This window comes from Littorina saxatilis, linkage group LG11, assembly GCF_037325665.1.
Source record: "Littorina saxatilis isolate snail1 linkage group LG11, US_GU_Lsax_2.0, whole genome shotgun sequence".
Classification (NCBI taxonomy): domain Eukaryota; kingdom Metazoa; phylum Mollusca; class Gastropoda; order Littorinimorpha; family Littorinidae; genus Littorina; species Littorina saxatilis.
Genome location: NC_090255.1, coordinates 19,495,644 through 19,522,285, shown reverse-complemented (window position 1 = coordinate 19,522,285; position 26,642 = coordinate 19,495,644). Strand labels below are relative to the sequence as shown.

The 26,642-nt window shown below is 39.7% G+C and overlaps 2 protein-coding genes and 1 long non-coding RNA gene across 4 annotated transcripts in view; 1 reads left to right on the top strand and 2 right to left on the bottom strand.

Annotated features, from left to right (window-relative positions):
* LOC138979499 (anaphase-promoting complex subunit 6-like) overlaps positions 1 to 3,849 on the top strand; it is a 32,300-nt gene extending 28,451 nt beyond the window's left edge. Inside the window, exons 5-6 of the mRNA XM_070352209.1 lie at positions 733 to 873; positions 3,767 to 3,849. Of these exons, the coding sequence (XP_070208310.1) occupies positions 733 to 873; positions 3,767 to 3,849 (224 nt within the window). The remainder of the gene's footprint in view (positions 1 to 732; positions 874 to 3,766) is intronic.
* Positions 1,594 to 26,642, bottom strand: part of LOC138979954 (uncharacterized) — a 52,609-nt gene continuing 27,560 nt past the window's right edge. For both annotated transcript variants that reach the window (XM_070352721.1, XM_070352720.1), the window contains exons 3-5: positions 18,806 to 21,173; positions 18,299 to 18,451; positions 1,594 to 4,285 (exon numbers count right to left, since the gene is read on the bottom strand). In XM_070352721.1, the coding sequence (XP_070208822.1) occupies positions 3,866 to 4,285; positions 18,299 to 18,451; positions 18,806 to 20,938 (2,706 nt within the window). In that variant the 5' untranslated portion in view covers positions 20,939 to 21,173 and the 3' untranslated portion in view covers positions 1,594 to 3,865. The remainder of the gene's footprint in view (positions 4,286 to 18,298; positions 18,452 to 18,805; positions 21,174 to 26,642) is intronic.
* On the bottom strand, positions 5,331 to 12,189 carry LOC138979953 (uncharacterized). The gene is made up of 6 exons (XR_011460188.1): positions 10,899 to 12,189; positions 10,571 to 10,612; positions 9,976 to 10,054; positions 8,954 to 9,055; positions 8,287 to 8,333; positions 5,331 to 7,326 (listed from the first exon to the last, which is right to left on the bottom strand). It is a non-coding gene; the product is annotated as an uncharacterized lncRNA (long non-coding RNA).

Sequence of the window (26,642 nt, the reverse complement as noted above, 5' to 3'; positions counted from 1 at the left end):
CGCTCTGTTTCTCTTCTTTTTTTTAAAGTCAGTCACCTTTGGAGAGAGGTTCTGGAAGATGTTTCTTCGATTTGGACGTTCCGACCTCAGTGATACAACAGCTAAAGGTGAGACTAAACACACGTTGCTGTTTCAAACGCAATAAGTTGATTTGATGTTTGTTGGGATAGTTTCTGCTTTCTATTATTTATTGAAGAAAAAAAAATTAAAAAAAATACAAAGGCATGATGAAAAGTTTAATGTTTAAAACAACCTTCACGAACGTCACACACACACACTCACACACACACACACACACACACACACACACACTCGCACACACACACACACATACACACACACACACACACACACTGGAGCTAGCTAGCTCTCTCTCTCTCTCTCTTTAATTTTTCAATTTTATCATTGTGTGTCTGTGCGTCCCAAGGACAGATTGTAAGAAAAGGCGTAGCCTTAAATCTTAATCCTTGTTAAATAAAGTTCAATAATAAAGTTCAATTCTCTCTCTCTCTCTCTCTCTCTCTCTCTCTCTCTCTCTCTCTCTCTCTCTCTCTCTCTCTCTCTCTCTCTCTCTCTCTCTCTTCTGTTCAGACATTTTGTCCTGCAAGTTACACAAGTACTTACTCGCGAATGATCCAGGCATCATGCAAATCAGAAGCATTGCGAAAACCTTGATTGACACTGCCATCTTGTGGGTGTTCTGGTGAAACAAGTTTCTACTGTTCACCGTAGGAGATTTGATAGTCCTCTCAGCATCATTAGGCTGTAGCAGCAGCAGCAGCAGCAGCAGCAGCAGCAGCAACAGCAACAGCAACAGCAACAACAACAACAACAACAACAACAACCCTACCTTCACCGCTACAAACAACATAAGTAATTTTTAAAAAAGTAAATGTTTTTCTGTACGTTTTTAATTGTAAAACAAACCTCATTGATAACAAACCAACTATTAAATATGTTTAAATAATAATGAGCTAAATTTTATGATTGTATTGCGGCTTCGTCAAATTTACGTGCAATAAGAGCTCTATTGACTAAACTATTACGATTTTAGAAGTAAACATTTTTGTCAACAGGATAAAGAACATTGTTTGACTATCAAAGTTGAAAGTGTTTAACTTGTCTTCAATTAAACTTTTAGTCTTAATTAGTCGCAAACAAAACATCGTTTTAGAGCTCTTCTATCTATCTATACTATATATAAAGATGGATGTACTCATTCATGTGAAACTGAAAATGGGTATGTGTGAATTGTTAAATATTGTCACTTTTAATGTACATGGTTTAGGAGACTTCAGAAAGAAAAAATATGTTTTTGATTTTTTTGAGAAAATGTAATGTATTTTTATTACAGGACACGCATTGAAAAATTTAGCAAGAAAACTTGATTAGATCACAACGGGGTTTTGAATGTATTGTGGCAGGAAATAATACTGCAACCAGAGGAGTTGCAATGTTATTTAAAAATAATATTGAATATAAACTTCATACATTACGAAAAATAAATTTTTCAATAAATTTCCAAAATCTGTGAATCTGAATTAATGCAAATGCGCTAGTACGCTATCATACAGGAACAAACACAACTCCAAATGTAGGTTCCCTCCACTGTATTATTTCACTGTATTATACAGTTACGATAAACATACACACAAATACACACAATCATGAACATAAATGTTAGGTATTCAAAAATTAGGTACTCACAGGTTTGGATGCAAAGACAAATCGAGATTACAATCCCGTGCACAATTTCACTAACAAAACCCTCTACCCTTCACTTATATAGAGAAATACACAAACAGTCCGTGAAATCACAGGCACACGATAATTATCTACTTTACTGGTATCGAATCACGGCTCGTGTGTAGTCAGAAAAACAGTTACAGTTCATATTCCGGCAGACTCAAATCACCGTCTGCTCTGCCTACTAAACACTCATTATATCTCATGTAATTAAGATCTTATATACCTATTTTAACTCTGTTCATACACAGAATTACACAGCGTCTATGGCCGTTCACTGGGAAATGTATCTGAATACTAATTTCTTCCACTGGCGACCTCTGTCTACTCAGTTCCTTTCGTCCTGTGACCTCTATGGTCCAACTATACGGACAACCATAACCTTGCAATAACTTCGCGAAATCCCGTCGAATTTCAGCTATGCGGGTCTAGAGTTATAATAATTCGGCGGCTTCTCAGATCCGTCACACTTGTAATCTGGCAACTATCTCCCTCTCAGACCGGGTATACGACGCACTGTTAAGTGCTTTACTGTCGCATCTCCCCGGGCTTCCTTCCTCCCGGCCGATTACTGCGACAACCCCTCAATGTCCAAGGACAGTGGTAAAGTGTAACAATAGCCTAGTTGCGATGTACAACGTCAACTATCCCCGGTCAGTGAGCTTCATTCACAGTGCGTGCAACACACTTTGCTATGTCACGATATATCTCTGGTTAGCGTTCCAAAAGCGTGGAGGATATCACTGTCAAACTCTGCCTGTTACAGTGTTACTCGTGATTTCCTTCACAGTGAACAACCGGGCATTCAAAAAGGAAATGTTCAATATAATCAATTGAATCAAAACCCCGCCGTGTTTCGCCTAGGGGCTTTCGCTGCCTAGTTGATAGGGTCACCTCGTAGAGGATGTGGTCATAGACCACGCACGGTCGGTCTTGGGATAGGGAAACGTTATGTTAGTCCGGAGGGATTACGCCACAATGGCCACCTCGCGAAGACCCAGGGTCCTAGACTAGGGAGGTCCAAGGGGGAGCACCGGGAGGGCTACCCCTCTACCCGCACCTCCAACACAATCCCTTCCCCTGGTAGCTTCATCCCCAAGGAGGAAACAAAGCTACCTGCAACACCCCTAATCAAAACAATAATTACAATTATTGTTTTCTGATACTTTCATTTTACACAGGAGAATGTTGGTCGGATAAATGTTGTGCATTTTTTTTCCCAATGTGATACTATTAGCCTTGTTTCTTGTGTTGCTTGATTTGCAATTATCCAACATCGTTCATTAATTTCTACGTTAAACTTTCTCTTCCAGAATCCTCCTGAACATGGTACATCAGTTTTCATATTAATAATCTCTTTCCAATAATTTTTAACACTCAACAAACTCTTGCTGTTAAATGGTGGACAGGCAGTACAAACATCATTATTCATTCTTACAACATTTTTTCCTCATAAATGATGATACAGCAACTTTTTTCAGTGCTTGACAAACACTGAGCGAGACAAATATAAGCCTACTCATAGCAAAAGAGTTCGCGACGATTTTGCGTTCACTGAACAGAGTTCAACAGAGTTTTCATTGACTCCTCACGCTCAGATTAATGTTGAGTATGCTTGGCCAACTCAGAAAACAAGGTGTTGATGTGTTTATCACAGAGCGTCTTCAAACATCCGTTTTGCTTCACCAAAGTCTTGAGTTTGAACGGCCGGTGAAGTAAAAAGTGTGAGATTAGTGTGGAGTGTGCTTGGCCAACTCAGAAAACAAGGTGTTGATGTGTACAGTTTATCACAGAGCGTCTTCAAACTTCCGTTTTGCTTCACCAAAGTCTTGAGTTTGAACGGGTGAAGTAAAATGTGTGAGATTAGTGTGGAGTGTGCTTGGCCAACTCAGAAAACAAGGTGTTGATGTGTTTGTCACAGAGCGTCTTCAAACATCCGTTTTGCTTCACCAAAGTCTTGAGTTTGAACGGGTGAAGTAAAAAGTGTGAGATTAGTGTGGAGTGTGCTTGGCCAACTCAGAAAACAAGGTGTTGATGTGTTTATCACAGAGCGTCTTCAAACATCCGTTTTGCTTCACCAAAGTCTTGAGTTTGAACGGGTGAAGTAAAAAGTGTGAGATTAGTGTGGAGTGTGCTTGGCCAACTCAGAAAACAAGGTGTCGATGTGTTTATCACAGAACGTCTTCAACCTTTCTTTTTGCTTCCACAAAGACTTGAGTTTGAACGGGTGAAGAAAAAAGTGTGTCTGGTTGTATGCAGACCACGGGGAGTTTCTGCCACCACCCCACAATTCTCTCCCGGGGATCAACCGTATTTCCGGTCTCTTGGCAATCCCAAACAACATGGCGGGCAAAGCCAGTTCCTCCATCACGCCGTGTTTGATGAAGTATCGCGAGAACGTGACGTAATCGGCCGCCATTTTTTGCGGCAGGTAGAACATGTCGTACGCAGCATTCTTGACGAGCCCCGCCATCTTGTTCGACTGGTAGTAGTTTCTGATGAACCGCTCTGCCTCCTCTTTGCTGGGCTCTGGCCAGTCCTGTCAACATAAACCAGTTCCGCATCTCGTTAATAATAATACTAATAATAATGAACACTAATTAATCTCCCCTTCTCATTAGAGCTCACGGCGATGTACAATAGCAACAGCGTGCACTCACACACACAATCACACACACACACACACACACACACACACACACACACACACACAAACACACACACACACACATACACACTAAAATACACTTTGTGAATAACAATACCATAAAGACTGACTATCCTTAAAAACTCTCACCTAAAACATACATTTACTGTTATACATCAGTATAACACAAGCTTCATAGCACTGACTTTCAAGGCTAAAACGGTAGGTAAAGTACCCCTTTATGCCAATATCAATCCTTGAATCCCGGGAGAATTTAAACAATATTTTAATCAAAGACATGTTTACAAAGCCATAGAATTTATGATGCAATAGAGGAGAACAACTTGCGACAAGATAAAACTTATAAATGTGCTCTTATTTAGACACATAATAATGTAGGGGACGATATTGTTAATTCATAATATTCCATTCAATCAAAATAACGACAATAACAACTACGAGAACAAAAAAACAAGTCGCGTAAGGCAAAAATACAACATTTAGTCAAGCTCAGTCGAACTCACAGAATGAAACTGAACGCATTGCATTTTTTTCCGCAAGAGCAACGTCTGTCCACCGCTCGTGGCAAAGGCAGTGAAATTAACAATCCAGAAAAGCGCGGTTTCGGTTGCGCTGAGGAGGATAGCACGCTTTTCTATTTCTCTATTCTTTTTAACTCTCTGAACGTGTTTTTAATCCAAACATATCATATCTATATGTTTTTGGAATCAGGAACCGACAAGGAATAAGATGAAATTGTTTTTAAATCGATTTCGGAAATTTAATTTTAATCATAATTTCATAAAGATCGGTCCAGTAGTTTGGTCTGAATCGCTCTACACACACACACACACACACACAGACACACAGACACACACACACACACACACACACACACACACACACACACACACACACACACATACACCACGACCCTCGTCTCGATTCCCCCTCTAAGAAGAATTTAGCTTAATACAAATTTAAAAAATTCATTACATGCAAGGTTATGACATGTCGACATTGAGAACAAATCTGATAAAATGGTCTCCAGGGGACGTGATCAACCTGCTGCATTTCAAAGGGTAAAATACAGGGGTTGTTTCCCATGGTCTCAGCAGTGATGTTTTTCGTAATCGCAAAAAAAACGTACCTCATATTTATTGTGGCTGTCAAGTGGTCAAATAAAAAACACCCACCATGATTTATTCAGGAGGTATAAACAATTAATTGTCCTCAGATTAATGCATAGAGGGGGATGGACCTACTTTAAAGAAATACTATTGCTCTGACCGTTCGGGGGAAGATTCTGGCGATTTTGACGAATCTGAAGAATCCTTGGGGGATCCACGGCACCTTAATATTTCGCACACGACACGATTAGCTCCAAAACGCACCACAAGTATTTTGATTATATCAAAGTGAGTGAATGCGCTTCAGGGCGCTGCTTCTCTCTGCATGGTGTTGGAAACTAAAAGTAGTCCAGAAGGGCAGCGTTTGCATTTGAAAATCAAAGGGGATCTTCCTGCGTGATAGCATTATTTGTAACGCACAATCTTATAATAGAATTTTGGCTTAATACCCTAAAGAAAATCATAGTTTTTTCGATTTTCGGACATGAACTTGACCCCACTGTGACCTTCATATGTGTTGAGGATCAGCCAGACGTGAGTTTTGTCTCGAGGCTATCAAACCATGGGAGTTTCTGGAGGTTCAAAGCTCTAGCTACAAAAACATTTGAGAAAATGCCAAAACTCATTACTAAAGACAAAGCGGAGTAAAAAAGAAAAAAACACAACTAATACATCGTGTTTTCTGTGTGAACTGTCATATCTCGTATGATGCATAATGTTTTATACAGCTTCAATTTTTACGTATAAGTAGGTTTTAGAACGGCCCATAACGCTTCACTGAAGCATTGCGTGTATATAACCAACTACATGAATACCCGCTTCGCCGGGTACGGCTTCGCCGGGAAGAAGTCGAGCCGAATACAGGAAAACAAAAACAAAAACACAGTTAAAAAAAATGTGCACATAGGATTAAATCATTAAAGTGTACAGAATAAAAGCAACATATGTACAAAAACAAATCTCGTGGTTCTCTTGTCAAACCCACTGTAGTAAGCACAGAATAGGAGAGAAGATTTTGGAGAAGGTGGCTTTACCTACTGAAGTAAATGATCAAGAGGATTCTAAGCATCCAGTGCTAAAGCTCTCAAATCACAAGACATACACACTTGTTGTGGCTATCCGAACTGTTGATTTAAAAAAAAACATACCTACAAATTGAAAACATCTATTACAAAATTATATATATTGTATGGATCTGTCTTTGTAAAATATACTGTACAGAAAATTTTAAATAATCTGCACAAATCTCGTGGTTCTCTTGTCAAGTAGTAGGCACAGAAAAAAACCCCAAAAACCCTGTGTTTTGTCTTGTAAATTATACTTTACTAAATGTGTACAGTAATTCTAAGAAAAAAAAATTCTTCCTTTTTATCATATCAATTGCCTCCCTTGAATTTTATTTGTAAAATAATTCTGAGAAAAAAAGCTTTCTACTTAAAAGCAGTGCAATCAAGAAAATGGGTACAACCTGTGTGTATACCTTTATTCCTTATTCTTTTTATTTAATTGAGGATGTCACAACGCAGTTTTACTGATTTAAAAAAAAATTCGCTTCAAATTATCTCCCTTGAACAAACACTTCTAAAACAGATTTTGGGGCTGTACACAAGCTAATAGGATTAAACACGAAAGTCGTACCCAAGAATCGTCAAATACTTTTGCTAACAGCTATACTTAAACATAAGAAAATATGATCTGCATCTCTTGTTATGAAGATGATGGCACTGGTCCACCGAAGTGCATGCCATATATGCTTTACTGTGCGCTCTCCCTCTCAATGGTCTTTCTCTGGCTGACTCGATTCTGAGGAGATAAAAGAAAACACATTCAGTACAAGCTGTAAAAAATAACAACAAAACTAGTATTACTTAAAGTAGCTGCTGGTTTCTGAGTATTTGATTGAAGGCCCAATCCGACTTGTAAGAAGTTTGCCCGACTGTCGCAGATTTGGTCAGGTATGGAGTAAAATCATGCCTCAATTTGGTAACATACAAACTGCAATATTCTAAGGCTGTGAGTGTGAGAATACATCGGTGCCACTTTTTAAAAATTTTCTTTTTGTGTGTGCGCATGTTTTAGTGCCAAAAATGAAGAGGCCGAGTGCTCTCTCTGCAAAACTTGTGTGAAGCTTCAGAGCTCTATCAATGGTTTGAAAGAAAAAACATACTTTTCCATTTTTGACGTTCTTGTTCCCTTCCCTGTGAAATTTACTGTCCGTAGGTTACCGGATTTTGTTAATGTCCGTGAAAACCTCAACTATTCATTGCTGAGTGCCTAGTGATAGCTATCCCCCCCAACGACCTAGCACTGCTGAATCCTGATTCTTCCCATTGTTTGATTCTGTAATGAAATTGTGTAGTTGGTAGTTATGTGAGCTTCTTCTTGGAGGGGTGGGGGTGGGGGGGGGGGTGCTGGTTGGTTGGGTTTTGGGGGGTTATTAAACCATCAGATTAAAAAGTAAGACTTCATTGTAATGTGCAGATATTTGTTCAGGTGCCCACCATTTTCTATGTGAAAACATGTTGCTAACTAACATGAACCCAACCATAAAACGTGATGTAGGTGAGTAGCCCATCTAGAAAAAAGAACCTGTTCTAATTCGGAATTAGAACAGGTTCGTTTTTCTAGATGGGCTACTCACCTACATCACGTTTCATGGTTGGGTTCATGTTAGTTAGCAACATGTTTTCAAATTCTCATCAGGCAATCACGGCTGACACTAAACACAGAACAGGTGGGAGAGACATAATTCAATTTACTCACCTTCCTTGCATTGTGAGACTGGCCATATGAATCTGCTGAAGTAGTTCCTGCACATATTTAATCAAATATTCATCTTAATAACGTGTTAATATCGCTTGTTCTAGCAAATCAGACTTGACAGTTTTCTGATGGCTTGCACAATTTAAGGGCTTGCCTGTCCCCAATCATTACAATAAGAAACAACATCTAGTATTCAAGTATTTTCAGGGTATGAAGGTTTTAATATAATGTCGGTTCTTCTGGGGGCATGGAGAAACACCTTACACAAAGTAGAACATACACAACAAATTTCAAACAATTGAGGTCACACCATAGTTTTACTCACAAACAAACAACAGCAATACAATAAACAGTCTGCAAACGCCTACATGTTGTCTACACTAGGTATAAAGAAACAAAGAAGCACATGAAGACGGGCTTTGTCAAGTAGACCATTATAGCGAATGAGCAACAGCTGATGATCCAGACCACCAAATTGACATGATTTCCCCTTATTCAGTTTGTGATTGTAGTCATATTGACGATGCATGACTTCAATTTTTCAAAGTAAGTCTCTTGGTGCGTTTACGGATACATTCATTGTCACAATTACGACATGCTAATGTCTAACCTGGGTAAACTTCAATTCATGACTTTTTTCAAACTGGCATAGAAATTATGAGCATACCAGAATTATTTTCCTGTTAGACTGTCTTCTTCTTTTTCTTCTTCTGCGTTTGATATTCAATTCATGGCTGCCATATCGTCAGGTCAGTGGCTGCCATGAAGTCTGCAAATTAGATGATATTGTAAAGAAAGTACATGTAAGTAACATCTCATGATATTCTAACTTCAATTACATCACCTGTCTCACAGTCTGCCTCTTTAAAAATTAATGAATAATTTCAGTAACATAATTTTTGGGTAAAAAATAAAAAGGTATGAGAAATAATCCTCACTTTTTTTGTAATAACCCTCACCACCAATTGTTTTATTTCATTTCCATTTTAACAGATTTAGCACCTCTCCGAAAGCCAGAAATACACTTTAAATCCCACGCCCCCCCCCCCCCCCCCCCCCCCCCTACATAAACTAATTAAATAACTAATTAAGGAAAAAAATCCTTACATCATAAAAAGTCAGAACCACCAAAACCACCCCCCCACTCATCCAATAAAACCTGAATACAAAAACACTTCAAAATAAAAAATGAAAACATTTAATTCCACTTACAAAATATAAAAGTTGTTATGCTTTATTTTCATTATCTGTTTACAAACACATAAATTGCTGTGCAAATCTTTTTAAAAACATCAATGCCTGAGACACCAGTAACCTGTTTATATTGTTGACCTTGTAGCTTTTCAGTTTAAGAGGCTGTTCTGGAATCTGCACTAAAGTCAAACATAACCATGAATACCGTGGGAAAAATATTACATCACCAAGACCGAAAAAATAACACCAACCGACACTCCTCACCCTTATTTCACCCACTATGCCAACCCAAAGACTGGAAAATAATAATCAAATACAGAATGAACAAAAATGCTTGATTTCATTTCTTCAATGATAAGTTGAAAATCTTCATTCTTCATAATAATGTTATTGGCATAATGTGTAATTGCCACAATTTACAGAGTTTAATTAAAAAAAATGATGCGATAAAAATCAAAGTGAAAACATTTGTTTTTATACTGATACCTTATTTACCTTGTGGCTTGTGTGCCTCAGGTTTAGGAGCGGCTCAAACGTCCTCTGCTCCTCAGTCTGCAAGAAATTAAGCGATGGCCTGAAGGAGAATAGAAAAAGATCCTTTGTCAGCACCCTGTGTATATGTGTGGGTGGGTGTGGTAGATAAATATGCGTGTTGGGGGGGGGTGCAATAGCTACCACGCCTAATGCAGTCTGCAAAACAAGTGCAACACTTCTACAGAGCTTTTATGATACAAAGCTTCAAATAAGAAACACATTACAATCAAATGAAAGCTGAGCCTGTCATTGCAAAATAAGGAATATACAACAATCCAGTGGCATGTAAAATATTGTTCCTTCAGAAAGATGGCTCTGACAGCAGAAACAATTTAACTTGAAGTTTGAGTCCAAAATTATTTCTCTACATTAGTGAACGTACTTGCAGTAATACCCCTCACACATGAACTATTCACAGACTGAATAACAGTGTGTTCCCAATGTTGCTTCCGTGTATCGGTTAGATCCATCTCGGTTAGATCCATCTGCAGAGTACGGATTGTCATCCGTTTAAAAAGGAAAAACAATCAGAACTTGTCATCAGTGATCAACCTACCTTGCAAGAGTGGGGTGAAACACTCACTTCCTGCCAACATGTCTGCAAAAAAAAGAGGAAACAATACCAATGGAAGCTTAAAATGGTTCTTTTGTTCAATATGTGTACACGTGCTTCATTTCTGGGGTGAAAGTGTAAAATATATTGATGGATTGATAGAACAATATTGCCTCAAGTTCACCGCACCAAAAAATACTTATCAATCAACATTGTCATCACTCGATCAGCTATTCCATCTCTTTCATAACTTAAGTGTGTGTGTGATGGTGTGAGCGTGTGTGTGTTTGTGTACGTGTTTGTGAACAAGCGTTGAAAAACGTATGTTTACCTTGCTCTAGATCTACCGACTTTCGTAGGCGGAGACTTCTCTGCCGTGACAGCGGCTTCGTTTCCCTGGCAGAATTCAACATCTTGTACAGATCTGCCGGTCATTTTCATTTCCTCCGCTTCTAGAGTCACTTGATCCACAGGTTTAACGAACATTGAATGTTCTTTTAGTTCTTGTGACGGAAGTAAAATCAAGGAATTAAGTGGGCATTCCTGAGCCCTCTGCTGGCTTCATGTCCACAAAGTAAATCGCACAAACTTGCAGGGTTTGGGGGGTAGTTTATTACTTTGAAGAAGAACAGCTAGTCGTCGCTGCCCGTTCAGCATTCTTCGCGCGACTTTTGTTTTGCAGAGGAAGGCATATGCAGTTTTTTTCCCTGATGAATGTTGCCAGGGTGCACAAACTGAGAAAGCATTCCCGATTTTCCACAATTTTCTACTTCTTTAAGCTTTACAGTCTTTTGCACAACATGATTTATAACTGCCGGTGTACGTCTAATTCATGATGCCAACCAGCTGGGTCAAAAGTTACGTTCGAGAAAATACTCGTTGAACTAAGTTCCAAACGAATGTCAAGGCCAGTTCTTGACTGGTTTTGAACTGAAGTTGGGCTCCAAATGAAAATAAACACTTCCTCCAGCTGCGCGACCCATTGATAACAACAGTTGGAACTGGTAGGAAGATGAACAGGTCTTGCGAACTGGCTACACACTGTTACGGTTCAAGTTTAAGTTCAAAGTAAACACTCAACTGAGGTTGCAGGTAATGGCGGACTTGACTTCCTTCATAACCAAATATCATTCTTCTGACAAAAAAACGCAAATGCTATGTTAAACCGGAAAATACGTAAACCGGAAAAGGAAGCGCATCAAAACCAAAATGGCAGCCCCCATGAAATTCGAAAGGTCACGGAAACAAGTCGTGAATACCGGGGGTGTAAAAATTTGACCGCCCATGCCGGGAATCGAACCCGGATCACTTGGATTAAAAAAAAAAAAAAAAAATTATTTATTTATTTTACACAAGTAAAAAAACTATTAGAGTAAAATTAAACATTAAAACGTTCATAATAAACAATAGTAAACAAGAATTAAAAAAAAAAATAGAACGCCCATGCCGGGAATCGAACCCGGATCATTTTGGCCATAGACTCTCTCGTGCTCTCTGTCTCTCTTTCACCGAGACCAAACCCTGCATTGTAATTTCTTTCCTCACCCGTTAGTATGTCGGCTAAGGACCGTTTTGGTTACTTTTTGGCGTCACGTTAGCAAACAAATTTTGCTGATAGATTTTAACACCACAACACTAAATCTAAAGTTTTGGGGCAATATTCCGAACCACCGGTGAGAAAAACGTTGGTTTGTGTGTATGTTTTCCTTCTTTGGCGTTACTATTCTTGTTTTGAGGGTTGGGTTCATAAAACGGACATAAAACTTAAACCGCTTGACAGAAATTCTATAACTGTAAATCATTCGAAAGGGAAGGCATTCATGTACACGTTTGTTCCACTTAAAATGACGTAATTATCTGTTTGTTTTTGTAATTATGACGTAATTCAGTATGCTAACAAAAATCATAATGAGGCAAGTAATCGGCTTTGGTTTTCAGTGTAAAACATTTGAACAGTCCCAAGAAATGAAACATACACATGTTAAAGGCATATGTACGCGCTCCCGTGTTTACAAAGTGTAGTTTGCCCATAATCGATGTCAAACGCACCATAAGACCATGTAATGACGATATGTCGCCATGCGCGGACCATATACATGCATTACAGCTTGTTTTAGAGTCTCAAAAACTTTGGATGTAAACAAAGACGCGGAGTTATTTCCCTTGCGTCAACGCTACCTCTGTTGGCAAATCTATAAATAGGACGATCCAGATCAAAATGAAAATTAACATATCTCAACATTGAAGGGGTCCTAGACCACAATATTTTGCAGGGAACTTAATTTAGCATGTCTCCAGCTGTTGGTAAAGCAATTAGCGTGTATAGTCATCGAGTACATATGGCTTTAAATTAAAAAAAATAAGGAAGGCAAATCAAAAAGAGCATCTTAATATCATTTGCAGGTTTAAACCTTTTGATTGTGAGTAGGTTCAACGCCGTATATTCGGCTATAGGCCTACTGATAGCGCGCTGACGCCAGGTGTAAACAAAGCGTAGTTGCCAACTTCACACCCCAATTCAATACAAAATATGTCTCTTTGAAACCACGTACAGCTTAAATTCATATTTGTGGGAATGAGTAAGAATTATATTGAGTACATGTTTGTTTTTCAACACGTTAACGAACATACAAACCGATTTGCTGTAGATCTGTCCTCACTCAAGCATGTTCGCCCACTTGCATCCCTTACACGCTTCTTTGTCGATAAATCGACTGACAAGCCAAACTATTATGTTAATTGATGTGTCATGCGTTAACATGTGAAATATCAACATTCAAAACGGTCTGTATTGTGCAAACATTCAAAAAGAGATGAAGCAGTCAATACTGTGTGGTAGCGCACGAGAGAGAGAGAGAGAGAGAGAGAGAGAGAGAGAGAGAGAGAGAGAGAGAGAGAGAGAGAGAGAGAGAGAGAGAGAGAGAGAGAGAGAGAGAGAGAGAGAGAGAGAGAGAGAGAGAGAGCAATCATTGAGATTGTTATGTAAATCTATTTCAGATTTCGCAATGGGTATAAACCAAGAGAGAGATGTGTATGACCCAACAATATCTAATATTGAAACGCAACAATTACATAACAAAATGTCGTTTACCATGTCTTCTTTGCCTTTTTAACATTGTTATTTTCTGAGTTATCAAGTGTTTTATTGTTGTTTCGAAGTAAACATAGGTAATTAAAGGTTATAAATATAATTCAATATCTGTATCTCTATGATGCTTCCTGGTTTAACCGCGCACACACACACACACACACACACACACACACACACACACACACACACACACACACACACACACACACACACAAACACGTACGCACGCAGACACACAAAGACACATACACAAACATACCGACAAAATGACAGACATACACACAGTGAGACAAACCGACACAGTAACACGCACACATGCACGCACGCACTTATGTACGCGAACAAAGACGTAGAGATGCTTATACTTGTTATAGAGAAACACTTACGCAACCAAAACAAGTCGCGTAAGGCGAAATTACTACATTTAGTCAAGCTGTGGAACTCACAGAATGAAACTGAACGTAGTCCGCCGCTAGTGCAAAAGGCAGTGAAAGTGACGAGCCTGTTTGGCGCGGTAGCGGTTGCGCTGTGCTTCATAGCACGCTTTACTGTACCTCTCTTCGTTTTAACTTTCTGAGCGTGTTTTTAATCCAAACATATCATATCTATATGTTTTTGGAATCAGGAACCGACAAGGAATAAGATGAAATAGTTTTTAAAACGATTTCGGAAATTTAATTTTGATCATAATTTTTATATTTTTAATTTTCAGAGCTTGTTTTTAATCCAAATATAACATATTTATATGTTTTTGGAATCAGAAAATGATGAAGAATAAGATGAACGTAAATTTGGATCGTTTTATAAAAACTGGGTTTTTTTTTACAATTTTCAGATTTTTAATGACCAAAGTCATTAATTAATTTTTAAGCCACCATACTGAAATGCAATACCGAAGTCCGGCCTTTGTCGAAGATTGCTTGGCCAAAATTTCAATCAATTTGATTGAAAAATGAGGGTGTGACAGTGCCGCCTCAACTTTTACAAAAAGCCGGATATGACGTCATCAAAGACATTTATCGAAAAAATGAAAATTACGTCCGGGGATATCATTCCCAGAAACTCTCATGTCAAATTTCATAAAGATCGGTCCAGTAGTTTAGTCTGAATCGCTATACACACACACACAGACAGACACACACACACACATACACCATGACCCTCATCTCGATTCCCCCTCTATGTTAAAACATTTAGTCAAAACTTGACTAAATGTAAAAACACGCACACAAACACACAGACAAACTACATTCTTGGTAGGGAAATGCATTTCTTTCTGTATTGCTTTCTCTTTAAGTGCACCTACCTCGCAGAGAGAGAGAGAGAGTGAGAGACAGACAGACAGACAGACAGACAGACAGAGACACAGAGAGAAAGAGAGAGAGACAGACAGATAGACAGACTGATAGACAGACAGAGGGAGAGACAAACAGACGAACACACAGACAGACATAGACAAACACACAAACAGAGACACACAGACAGACTTCACTATTGTATGTGCAAGTAATTTTGTTAAACCACACGTTACGTTCACCACTGAACGTGTAACCATGTAAAACGTTACTATATCTTTATATGTGTTTACTTGCATTGTAATCCTGGGGGGGGGGGGGGGGGGGGTAGTATAAATGTATGTAACGCGCAATACATGCCTTTTAACTTAATAGAATTGGAATTTTTATTTAAAGACTAGCATAAGAGTGTGACACGTGGTTCATTCGTTATTACCTTATTTCAAAAAGAAAAAGAGAACGGCACTGACGCTACCGGAAATAGAATTTATCAGTGAAATTCTACCATCAATTTAGTATTCGATGCGATGTAAATTATCCTAAAACTGTGGTATGATCACAACATCGTTTAGCATTTAGGATCAAATGGTGCCAATGTGTCCACAATGCACTAATCACAGACAACAGTTATACGCTTTACGTAAATGTAACTCTCCAACTGAAATTTTCTGCCACTTGAAACAAATGACTTTCGAATGAAAATTAACTCCAATATATAAATATTATGTATGATTTTTAATAATTACTTGCACTTTTTGAAAATAAAGCTTTTTCTACGATAAGGTGTTTACCCCCTAAATGTAAACGTCATCCGGTAGAAAAACCGGAAGTATCGTGTACTAAGCATATGTATATGTTTAAAAAGTTAATTGTGTTAATGTAAAACATCTTGCCTATGTATATGTTTAGGTTTTGAATACTTTAGGGGAAAAGCATAGCCAATATTCATTCATCTTCAACTAACACCCCTAATCTCAGGGCCCATTTTGTTAGTGGGGGTAGGGTTTCAATAAGTCAAAAATCACTTTCATTCAATATTTTCTGCCATTTCAAATACATACACGTAATTGCACAATGTCTTGAATTTTAAGATGCTTTAACTGACTATACCAAGAAAACCTGCACTTTTTGTAGAATTAGTTTTTTGTCCATGATTTATGTTTAAAAATGTCAATTCTTACGACAAAAAATGCTAACGGTTGCCTCACCAGAGGACACGTACCTACAACGTGAATCGTGTCTGCCAATTAAAATGCATATATTTTGAAAAAAGGGGAATCATAACATATTTCACTGTAAAGTGTCTCACTCTAATACCTTCTGGGTTCATGGTGTATTTGGTTAAGTGAATTGCAGATAAGTTTTTTTTGAAAATGACAGCTATACATATATTTTATTAAAACTGAAACTGGTGGAGTGAAAAACAGACCTGTTTGGAAGAAGTCGTACTAAAATCATTTATGGGCTTGAACTTCACAGTTTGCGTGTTATCTTTTAAAGAAAATCCGTTTTCATCACTAACAATGACCTAATTTACACATACATATCGGTCGGTCATAGTCGCGTTTTTTTAGAGAGGTAGTGTACAAAATGTCGTTTTGTACGTTTAAATTACATGTCCATTATTTTAGTCATATATCAATCAATAAGTAAATGCGTATACTTTTATTAAACGTTACTTTCACTTTAAGATCGCTTCTAACATTTAGTATAATTTCTGACAAATGCACGCTATGTAATAAATTGATAATATTATGGACGCCATGTGTTAAAACCGGAAATTGAATTATTTTGCGATAGCAAAATCATTTTACAGTGATCACTTTCCTTTTATATTGAGCTGATCTTTAACGTTATGGGTAAAAATCTAACAGATTGAACCAAATTATCCCTTTTCAAGCCTGTGTTTGTGTAAACTCTTTTTTGCTTCGACCCGGTTCGGTTTTCGGAGTTGATTCAGAATCATCCATTATGTATCTTATATGACTGTTGTTTTCCTCGGTAAATTAACAATTGTTGATGTAAAAAAATTCTAGCTGTGAGAATAAACAATTTTCAAGATGTTTTTGATTGCGGTTTCAACCAGGCGTTCAGTTATATATCTATACATATCGATTGAGAAAATGGCATTTCCTGTTATGTCGTCCGCATGTTATACAGATGTTGTTAAAAATAAAACTGTGTATACGAATTAGGCATTTTACTTGCTGTCTGATGGCAACAGTCTTTAGCTTTCGTTTAAGGTATAATTTGCTTATATCCGTATGCAGTCAAGCGGTACATGACGTTTTTTTGTAACCTACCCCCTGCGTCATGGCTGCATTTTTGCAGAATATGGGTCATGTTACAAAAACGCTTCTCATTCTTAGGTGGTTGGGTTTAGCCATTTGTCGTTTACCGAACTGTGGCTGCAAATAAAACGAACTTTCCAAAAAACATAATATCTAATGTGACCACCAAAAGTAACCCTCCCACTATAGCCAGCCAGGTGACTACGTTGTCTGGCTTGCAAATCATGCTTTTCTCGTCACTGCGTGACGTGTTCGCCGCTCAAGTCTCCCCTTTAGTTCAGGCTGTTCGCAAAGCGACCAGCCTCCCACCGCAAAAACTCCCACCGTTAAGAGTGGCTTTTGTGATTTATTTCGCATTTAGGTCCCAGGTAACATTATGAAGTTTCAATACGATCAATCGGACCTATTATCAAGTTAGTGTATCAACTTTTGAACGAACTGCGCCCAGTAGTTTTCCAGCAATAAGCTGTTAAGTCGAGACAGACAGACACACACAGACACACAGACACACAATTAAAGTCTGCTGGACCCTCCTACTGCGTACACGGGGATAAAACAGTTTTATACAGGTAACCTGACCTAAGCTTTATTCCTGCCTTTTCTAATTTTGCTTTCGTTCTTAATTGTAACGGGTAAAAAAACCACACACACACACACACACCCACACACACACACACACACACACACACACACACACGCGCACGCAGGCACAAACAGACAGACAGACAGACACACACACACACACACACACACAGGCATGCACGCACAAACAGACAGACAGACAGACAGAGACACACACACACACACACACACACACACACACACACACACACACACACACACACAAAGTACGGAGAAAAAACAAAAGTCCTACTTTAGAACGACAGAAAATGACTGTTACCGACCAACCAGCAACCCTATTTTTTCGAGGGGGGCAGACGGGGGGGGGGGGGGGGGGGTGGGGGGGGGGGGGGGTGGGTAGGTTACCTTCACATCAACATTTGTGGGGCCTAATACTTCACAGGTTGCGAGCACATAACATATCTCCCCTGACCTGTGATCCGGCGGGGTGGTTGCGGCGGGGCGAGCGAGAAGCGTTGGCTTTCAATCGGGTGGTAGTGAAGCTGGTCAAGGGACGGATGAAGGTCCCGTTCTCATGGAGGTCGGAGTCCAGCAAGGCTAGCTGGCCAGGAGACAGGCGACTGACCTGAATTGCATTGAATTGAATTGAATTGAATTGAATTGCATTGGATAGAATTGGATTGAATTGAATTGGATTGATTTGGATTAAATTGGAATGCATTGCATTGCATTGGATTGAATTGGATTGGATTGAATTGAATGGAATTGATTTAGATTGGATTGAATTGAATTGCATTAGATTGGAATGGATTGGATTGGATTGCAATGAATTGTATTGAATTGAATTGAATTGAACTGAATTTGTGAATTGAATCGAATTGAATTGAACTTTATTTTACAAGGATTCAGATTTAAGGCTATGCCTTTTCTTACAATCTATCCTTAGGACGCACAGACACACTTACGGTAAGACACTCACCTGGGTCAAGTTAGGGTCCAAGCTCAAGATCTCCTGGTCAGACAGGCCGGAGAGCTTCTCCAGACCAGCCATGGCTGCGAGCCAGGGAGCACGACCCATGCCGCTCCCCCACCAAACCCATCCCTTGAAGCTCGCGTCCTCGACACTGCGGATCTTACCCCCCGGGGCCGACAGCACGGAGTCTCTGGACGCGTTCACCACGTTCCAGGTGTTGAGCAGGGTGTCGTCACCCATGTGCAGGTAGCCCCGCACCCCGGGTAGGTTCATCTGCGCCACAGCCGCCACGCACTCGTAGAAGAAGTACCAGCTGTCGCTGAAGCCCTCCACGATGGACAAGCCTTTAGCGAGGGCTTGCTGGTCAGGGTTCTTGGTGCTGAGCAGCTGCCCCACGTCAGGCACGCAGTAGAAGATGTGTTTGAAGAACGGTCTGTGCAGCGCCTCCACTAGGGGAAGATTGGGCCAGAAGTACGCGTTGGAGTTGAAGACGACGACCAGAGCGATGTCTGAAACAATGGGCTTTCTCCACTTGTCCACTGGGAAGAGATCGTTTCTGTTGCAACCTTTCTCGAGAGAACTCACCGAGTGTTGCTTGAGGGATTGCTGCCACTTAGCTCCCCCTGACTGTAATCGAGCCTGAAAGTTTCCTAACACTGCACGAACTTCACTCGTCTTTCTTACTCCTCGCCATGGTTTTTCCATTTTCTTGGGTTCAAAGACTCCAAGCTCCCTGAGGACACGTATCCAGGATGCAATTAGTGCGCTTTCGTGCTGGTCTAAGCACTCCTCTTTGAGTAGAAACGTGGCAAGATTGTTGTAGCAACAAAAAAATCCTTCGGTGTGATTGCAATTCCAAGCATCAAGAACTTCAGCCAAAGTCTTTGCATTCAAATTCTCATCGGAGTCAAGGCTTTTTGTTTTTCCGGTTCGTATTGAACAAAGAGGTACGGTTTCTCTCTTTGATTTAGTATCACCAACAGAACCAACGCTCAAGGTTTTTCCTAAACGACCAGGACTTTGAAGAATGCTTTGATGTTCGTGACCTTCTTTTTCTACACGAGCATTGCCAGAAGCACTGAGAGGTTCATCTCCCTGCGGAGCACCCTCCTCCTCAGAAGACATACCTTGCAGCTGATAGAATCCCACGAAAGCGTCGAGCTCTCTGAGGAGTCTGTGTTGAAGGAAGTGACGTAACAGCTGACAGCGAGGACCACGTGACACGCAAGGCACCAGCAGCGCCCACAACGCCTCCTTCTGGTACAGGCTGCAGGCGGGCACAGCGGGGGAATAACTCCCCTGGCCCACAAACACTGGAGGGGTTGACGGGTCGAATCTCAAGCCTGTAGCACGCGAAGAATCCAGTGTCTTACCGCCGGCGTGAACGTGAATGATATCCTTGGAGGTGTCAGTCAGGCCGTGTTTGACCAGAACTCTGTCAAAGTCTCTGATATAGTAGCGCCTGGAATTTTTAATCAAAGCGCTATCCCCACCCACAGCATGAGGGATCCCTGCCCAGGCCCCGAAGTGAGAGTAAGGGTTGAAGAGCAGAGTTTCGTTGTACATCAGCCCCCGATCTCTGTCACCAGGGAAACTCAGTATCCTGACGGCTTCAGACAATGACGTCATACAGTCCGCGTCAAGGATGACGTCAGCGCCGCCATTAATGGCGGTGAGGTAGGCCAGGTTCTTCAGCTGCTGTCTCCGCTGTCGCTCTCTCCCACCGGCGATGCTTGCCTGCCCTGCACTTTGGTCGAGAGGCAGGTCCAGGGGAAGGGAGATGCACGTTGGTGGCTCGCATCTCGTTCTTCTTACCTCCCCTGCCAGCACAATCCTCCAACCCGGTGGCGCGGTGAGATTAGTGACGCAATCTCCAGACGTGACGTCAACTACAATCCACTTGCTGTGAGGAGTGATGCGTAGGCTTTGGATGAATCTCAAGTGCAGCTTGCCGAACACAGAGTCGTCCTCTATCACAAGGGCAGCTTGGATATCCACACCCCTATCACCAAAGCCTGTCTGCATCAGCTGCAACAGGGCAACTACAATTGCTCCGAACACTACGAACATGAAACATTTCCGCAGCGAAAGGACGTCGCGGCAAGTCTTTCCTTCCTGCTTGGAGGCTGCTGACGTCATAGTCAGTTTTCGCCGACGACAAGGTAGATCTTCTTATCTTCCTGTCACGGCCCAGGCGTAAAAACATCAAGATGTTTTGTAAGTATTTTTTATTTTATTTTCGTTTTGTTTTTTCATGTACCTTGCCTTGCCTTGCCTTGCGCCTGTTAATCAACCATGGTGGATGCTGCTGGCTTCATGGATCATTGACCGCTGGTGGCGTCGCTCTGTTGGATTGGAGCCGTTGGGCCATGTTCTGTAACTCAAATGAAATTCAAAACTATGTGTCAAACGAGTCATAGAAAAGAGAACGTGTACGTGTGTGTGTGTATGTGCACACGTTGCTTTTAAAAAGAGTTACCTCACCATCTCCCTCTCCCTCTCCCTCTCCTTTTTCTTAATCGTGTTTTTGTTTGTTTATATTTGTTAAAATTTCATCTCACACGGCATCACTGCAGAGCGCCTAGAACTGTACCCACGGAATATGCGCGATATAAGACTCATTGATTGATTGATTGATATATTGTCGGGCTATTGTCCTAAGTGTTCTTCGTCGGAACACATTTATCACCATGCTAATGTTTATTCTCATATAACTAATTTGAGACACTCTGGTAGTTGAATGTTCCGCTTTAAAACAATTTTTTTTTAAACCTATGCATTTGTTGCTCTGTTTTTATCTCAAATTCGATTTAAGACAATCAGAGAGAGAAAAAATGTGCGGCTTGGACTCTAATTTGTTTTCTCATAATAACTACTAACCGACAGCTAAGTTTTACTCCTCGGCGATGCCTCACAGCCATCTCTTACAGTTGTTTCATTTTTTATCAACCGTTAATTCCTTTCCAACGCATATTTTACACGTGACTACGACGGCTGTCCGCTGAATGTCACGTGGTTACCCTGCAGTTTGCGAAGAGTTTGTTTTGAAATGGTGTAGTTTTTACAAAGACCTAATTAATATGCCTTCAAGAAAAACATACTTCATTTAAAAAAGTTCATTTTCCGCAGTTGTCGAAAAATACAATACAAATAAAAAATACAAGCCTCTGAACAAATGTGTTGGAAAACCGATACGAAAAACCATGCACAAAGGTACCTCAAATGATCGATATCAGCAGAAGCCATTAAGGCAAAGTTTTACAGTTGTACTCGCCTTAAAAAAGCAGTTTCCACCATCTGCCACCTCACGTCATGAATACTCTGATGTTCGGGTGATTGAATGTGTTTGTTTGATTTTCTGGCCGTTCAAGGCAGCAAGAGATGTTGATTTTGTCTAGCCCTACGTTGTTTTTGTTTTGCACGCTGTTTGATTTGTATATCGAGTTCGACAACCGTGTGGAATCTAGCCATTTGCCTATTCACTTAAAGGCACACTCAGCTTCCCGTAAACCATCAGTTTCTGGTCACAGACACTGTCATGCTTTTACACACAGTACAAACACCCTTTCGTTTAAACACTCACCGCTTGAGAACACCCTTGGTGCCCTCCGTAAAGAGCGAGCAATGTTCAAAGAATTTATTTTTGCGTGGCCAGCCGGATTGTCTGTACCACAATTGGACGCCTCGTTTTGGCGCTAGAACTAACTTTTAAAATCTAAATAATAAATTGACAGCTTGTAAGACAAACATTCTTAAATCATAAAAGATTTCCTTTTGCATCAAGACAAGATCAGTACAACTCGAAGTTTTGACAGTTTTAAAAAAGGTAGCCCGTTAAAACGAACTGTGTCATTTAATGCTGTTGAATGCTATTGCAAGTTTGTTCCATAAGGTTAGAACTGCTTTTCTTCGTGAGAAGATTTAAATCGTTCTGTAAACCATTTGAGGCAGGCTGGGCCTTTAATCATTGTGCTTGTGAAAAGGAAGAAAGGCCGGGTGGGGGGGGGAGGGGGAAGGGGGGGGGGAATAATTCTTTAAAAGAATACGTTGGGATGTTGAAAATACAAAACAAAAAACACAGACGATTTTTAGGAAAGAGGTGATTTCATTCAAAAAATACTTTTTTTTCCAATTCTAGTATTCTGACATATAGAGAATACTACATGGCTTGCTGTGTCGTACCAGATTTACACGAGTTGTTTTTTTAAATATTGAACTGCGAGCGAAAGCGAGCTGTTCACTATTTGAAAAAGCAACGAGTGTAAATCTGGTACGACACAGCAAGCCATGTAGTATTCTGTTTATCCTACATACTGTACTTACGTGTATTTTACTGAAAATGTCCTGCAGTCGAGGCAGCTAAGTTGAAAACGCTTGTTTTGGAACCTCGATCTCTTCTAAAGCCTCGTGCAATCTATTACGTCAAAGTAAAGAAACGTCACTCTGAAAGTGTGGCGTGACGTGTTAGTTCTAAAAATGTATCGAGGGTATTATTAGCGAACACAATTTTTGTTTCTATAATGACGTTTGTCTCGGTGACTTTGGCATCATAAGCGGTGAAAAAACAGGTCCCTGCCAGACTTGATTGACATGACCTCATTTACATGATATACACACGTGTGATTTGAACGATTATTATCTCACGGGTGTCTCTCTCACCTATGTAGGATAAAATTATATACACAATATTTGACATCGAGGATCCACACTGGAGCATATAGTTTATATTAGCGAATCTAAGGGATACATAAAAGAAGAACAAGTCGCGTAAGGCGAAAATACAATATTTAGTCAAGTAGCTGTCGAACTCACAGAATGAAACTGAACGCAATGCCATTTTTCAGCGAGACCGTATACTCGTAGCATCGTCAGTCCACCGCTCATGGCAAAGGCAGTGAAATTGACAAGAAGAGCGGGGTAGTAGTTGCGCTAAGAAGGATAGCACGCTTTTCTGTACCTCTCTTTGTTTTAACTTTCTGAGCGTGTTTTTAATCCAAACATATCATATCTATATGTTTTTGGAATCAGGAACCGACAAGGAATAAAATGAAAGTGTTTTTAAATTGATTTGGACAATTTAATTTTGATAATAATTTTTATATATTTAATTTTCAGAGCTTGTTTTTAATCCGAATATAACATATTTATATGTTTTTGGAATCAGCAAATGATGGAGAATAAGATAAACGTAAATTTGGATCGTTTTATAAATTTTTATTTTTTTTTACAATTTTCCGATTTTTAATGACCAAAGTCATTAATTAATTTTTAAGCCACCAAGCTGAAATGCAATACCGAAGTCCGGGCTTCGTCGAAGATTACTTGACCAAAATTTCAACCAATTTGGTTGAAAAATGAGGGCGTGACAGTGCCGCCTCAACTTTCACGAAAAGCCGGATATGACGTCATCAAAGACATTTATCAAAAAAATGAAAAAAACGTTCGGGGATTTCATACCCAGGAACTCTCATGTCAAATTTCATAAAGATCGGTCCAGTAGTTTAGTCTGAATCGCTCTACACACACACACACACACACACACGCACAGACAGACAGACACACATACACCACGACCCTCGTCTCGATTCCCCCTCGATGTTAAAATATTTAGTCAACACTTGACTAAATATAAACAAGTCGCGTAAGGCGAAAATACAATATTTAGTCAAGTAGCTGTCGAACTCACAGAATGAAACTGAACGCAATGCCATTTTTCAGCAAGACCGTATACTCGTAGCATCGTCAGTCCACCGCTCATGGCAAAGGCAGTGAAATTGACAAGAAGAGCGGGGTAGTAGTTGCGCTAAGAAGGATAGCACGCTTTTCTGTACCTCTCTTTGTTTTAACTTTCTGAGCGTGTTTTTAATCCAAACATAGCATATCTATATGTTTTTGGAATCAGGAACCGACAAGGAATAAGATGAAAGTGTTTTTAAATTGATTTGGACAATTTAATTTTGATAATAATTTTTATATATTTAATTTTCAGAGCTTGTTTTTAATCCGAATATAACATATTTATATGTTTTTGGAATCAGCAAATGATGGAGAATAAGATGAACGTAAATATGGATCGTTTTATAAATTTTTATTTTTTTTTACAATTTTCAGATTTTTAATGACCAAAGTCATTAATTAATTTTTAAGTAACCAAGCTGAAATGCAATACCAAAGTCCGGGCTTCGTCGAAGATTACTTGACCAAAATTTCAACCAATTTGGTTGAAAAATGAGGGCGTGACAGTGCCGCCTCAACTTTCACGAAAAGCCGGATATGACGTCATCAAAGACATTTATCAAAAAAATGAAAAAAACGTTCGGGGATTTCATACCCAGGAACTCTCATGTCAAATTTCATAAAGATCGGTCCAGTAGTTTAGTCTGAATCGCTCTACACACACACACACACACACACACACACACACACACACACACACACACACGCACATACACCACGACCCTCGTTTCGATTCCCCCTCGATGTTAAAATATTTAGTCAAAACTTGACTAAATATAAAAACAAGTCGCGTAAGGCGAAAATACAATATTTAGTCAAGTAGCTGCCATTTTTCAGCAAGACCGTATACTCGTAGCATCGTCAGTCCACCGCTCCCGGCAAAGGCAGTGAAATTGACAAGAAGAGCGGGGTAGTAGTTGCGCTAAGAAGGATAGCACGCTTTTCTGTACCTCTCTTTGTTTTAACTTTCTGATCGTGTTTTTAATCCAAACATATCATATCTATATGTTTTTGGAATCAGGAACCGACAAGGAATAAGATGAAAGTGTTTTTAAATTGATTTGGACAATTTAATTTTGATAATAATTTTTATATATTTAATTTTCAGAGCTTGTTTTTAATCCGAATATAACATATTTATATGTTTTTGGAATCAGCAAATGATGGAAAATAAGATAAACGTAAATTTGGATCGTTTTATAAATTTTTATTTTTTTTTACAATTTTCAGATTTTTAATGACCAAAGTCATTAATTAATTTTTAAGCCACCAAGCTGAAATGCAATACCGAACCCCGGGCTTCGTCGAAGATTACTTGACCAAAATTTCAACCAATTTGGTTGAAAAATGAGGGCGTGACAATGCCGCCTCAACTTTCACAAAAAGCCGGATATGACGTCATTAAAGACATTTATCAAAAAAATGAAAAAAACGTATGGGTATATCAATCCCAGGAACTCTCATGTCAAATTTCATAAAGATCGGTCCAGTAGTTTGGTCTGAATCGCTCTACACGCACACACACACACACACACACACACATACACACACACATACACACACACATACACCACGACCCTCGTTTCGATTCCCCCTCGATGTTAAAATATTTAGTCAAAACTTGACTAAATATAAAAACACGATGAAGAACGAAATCAAGATAATATTTTGAGAATATTCATGCAAACAGAAAAGCAATCTATATCTATATACGGCTTGTGTGTGTCTGTGTGTTCGCGATGCACGGCCAAAGTTCTCGATGGATCTGCTTCAAATTTGGTGGGCATATTTAGCTAAACCCCGGACACAATCTGGTCAATGAAAATTTTGAACTCGTGCTCTAAGCGCGGCGCAGTGAACCGATTTTGGTTTTCCTGTAGATCCATTCCCAGTAACTCTTCCTCATCTTCTCCAGTGTTTTGCGCGTTTATCTCCCTTCCTTCGTGTGGCGTCAATCCCGTACGGTATTTGCAAGAATACTGAATGAGAAAGAGCTTCTTCAAAATCTGAAGTTTGATCTTCCGATCACAGCTACGGTATCATCCTGAACTCAGGTCAAAATGAGTACGGCTCATTCTCTGAGATAACTTTACAACTTGACTAAATG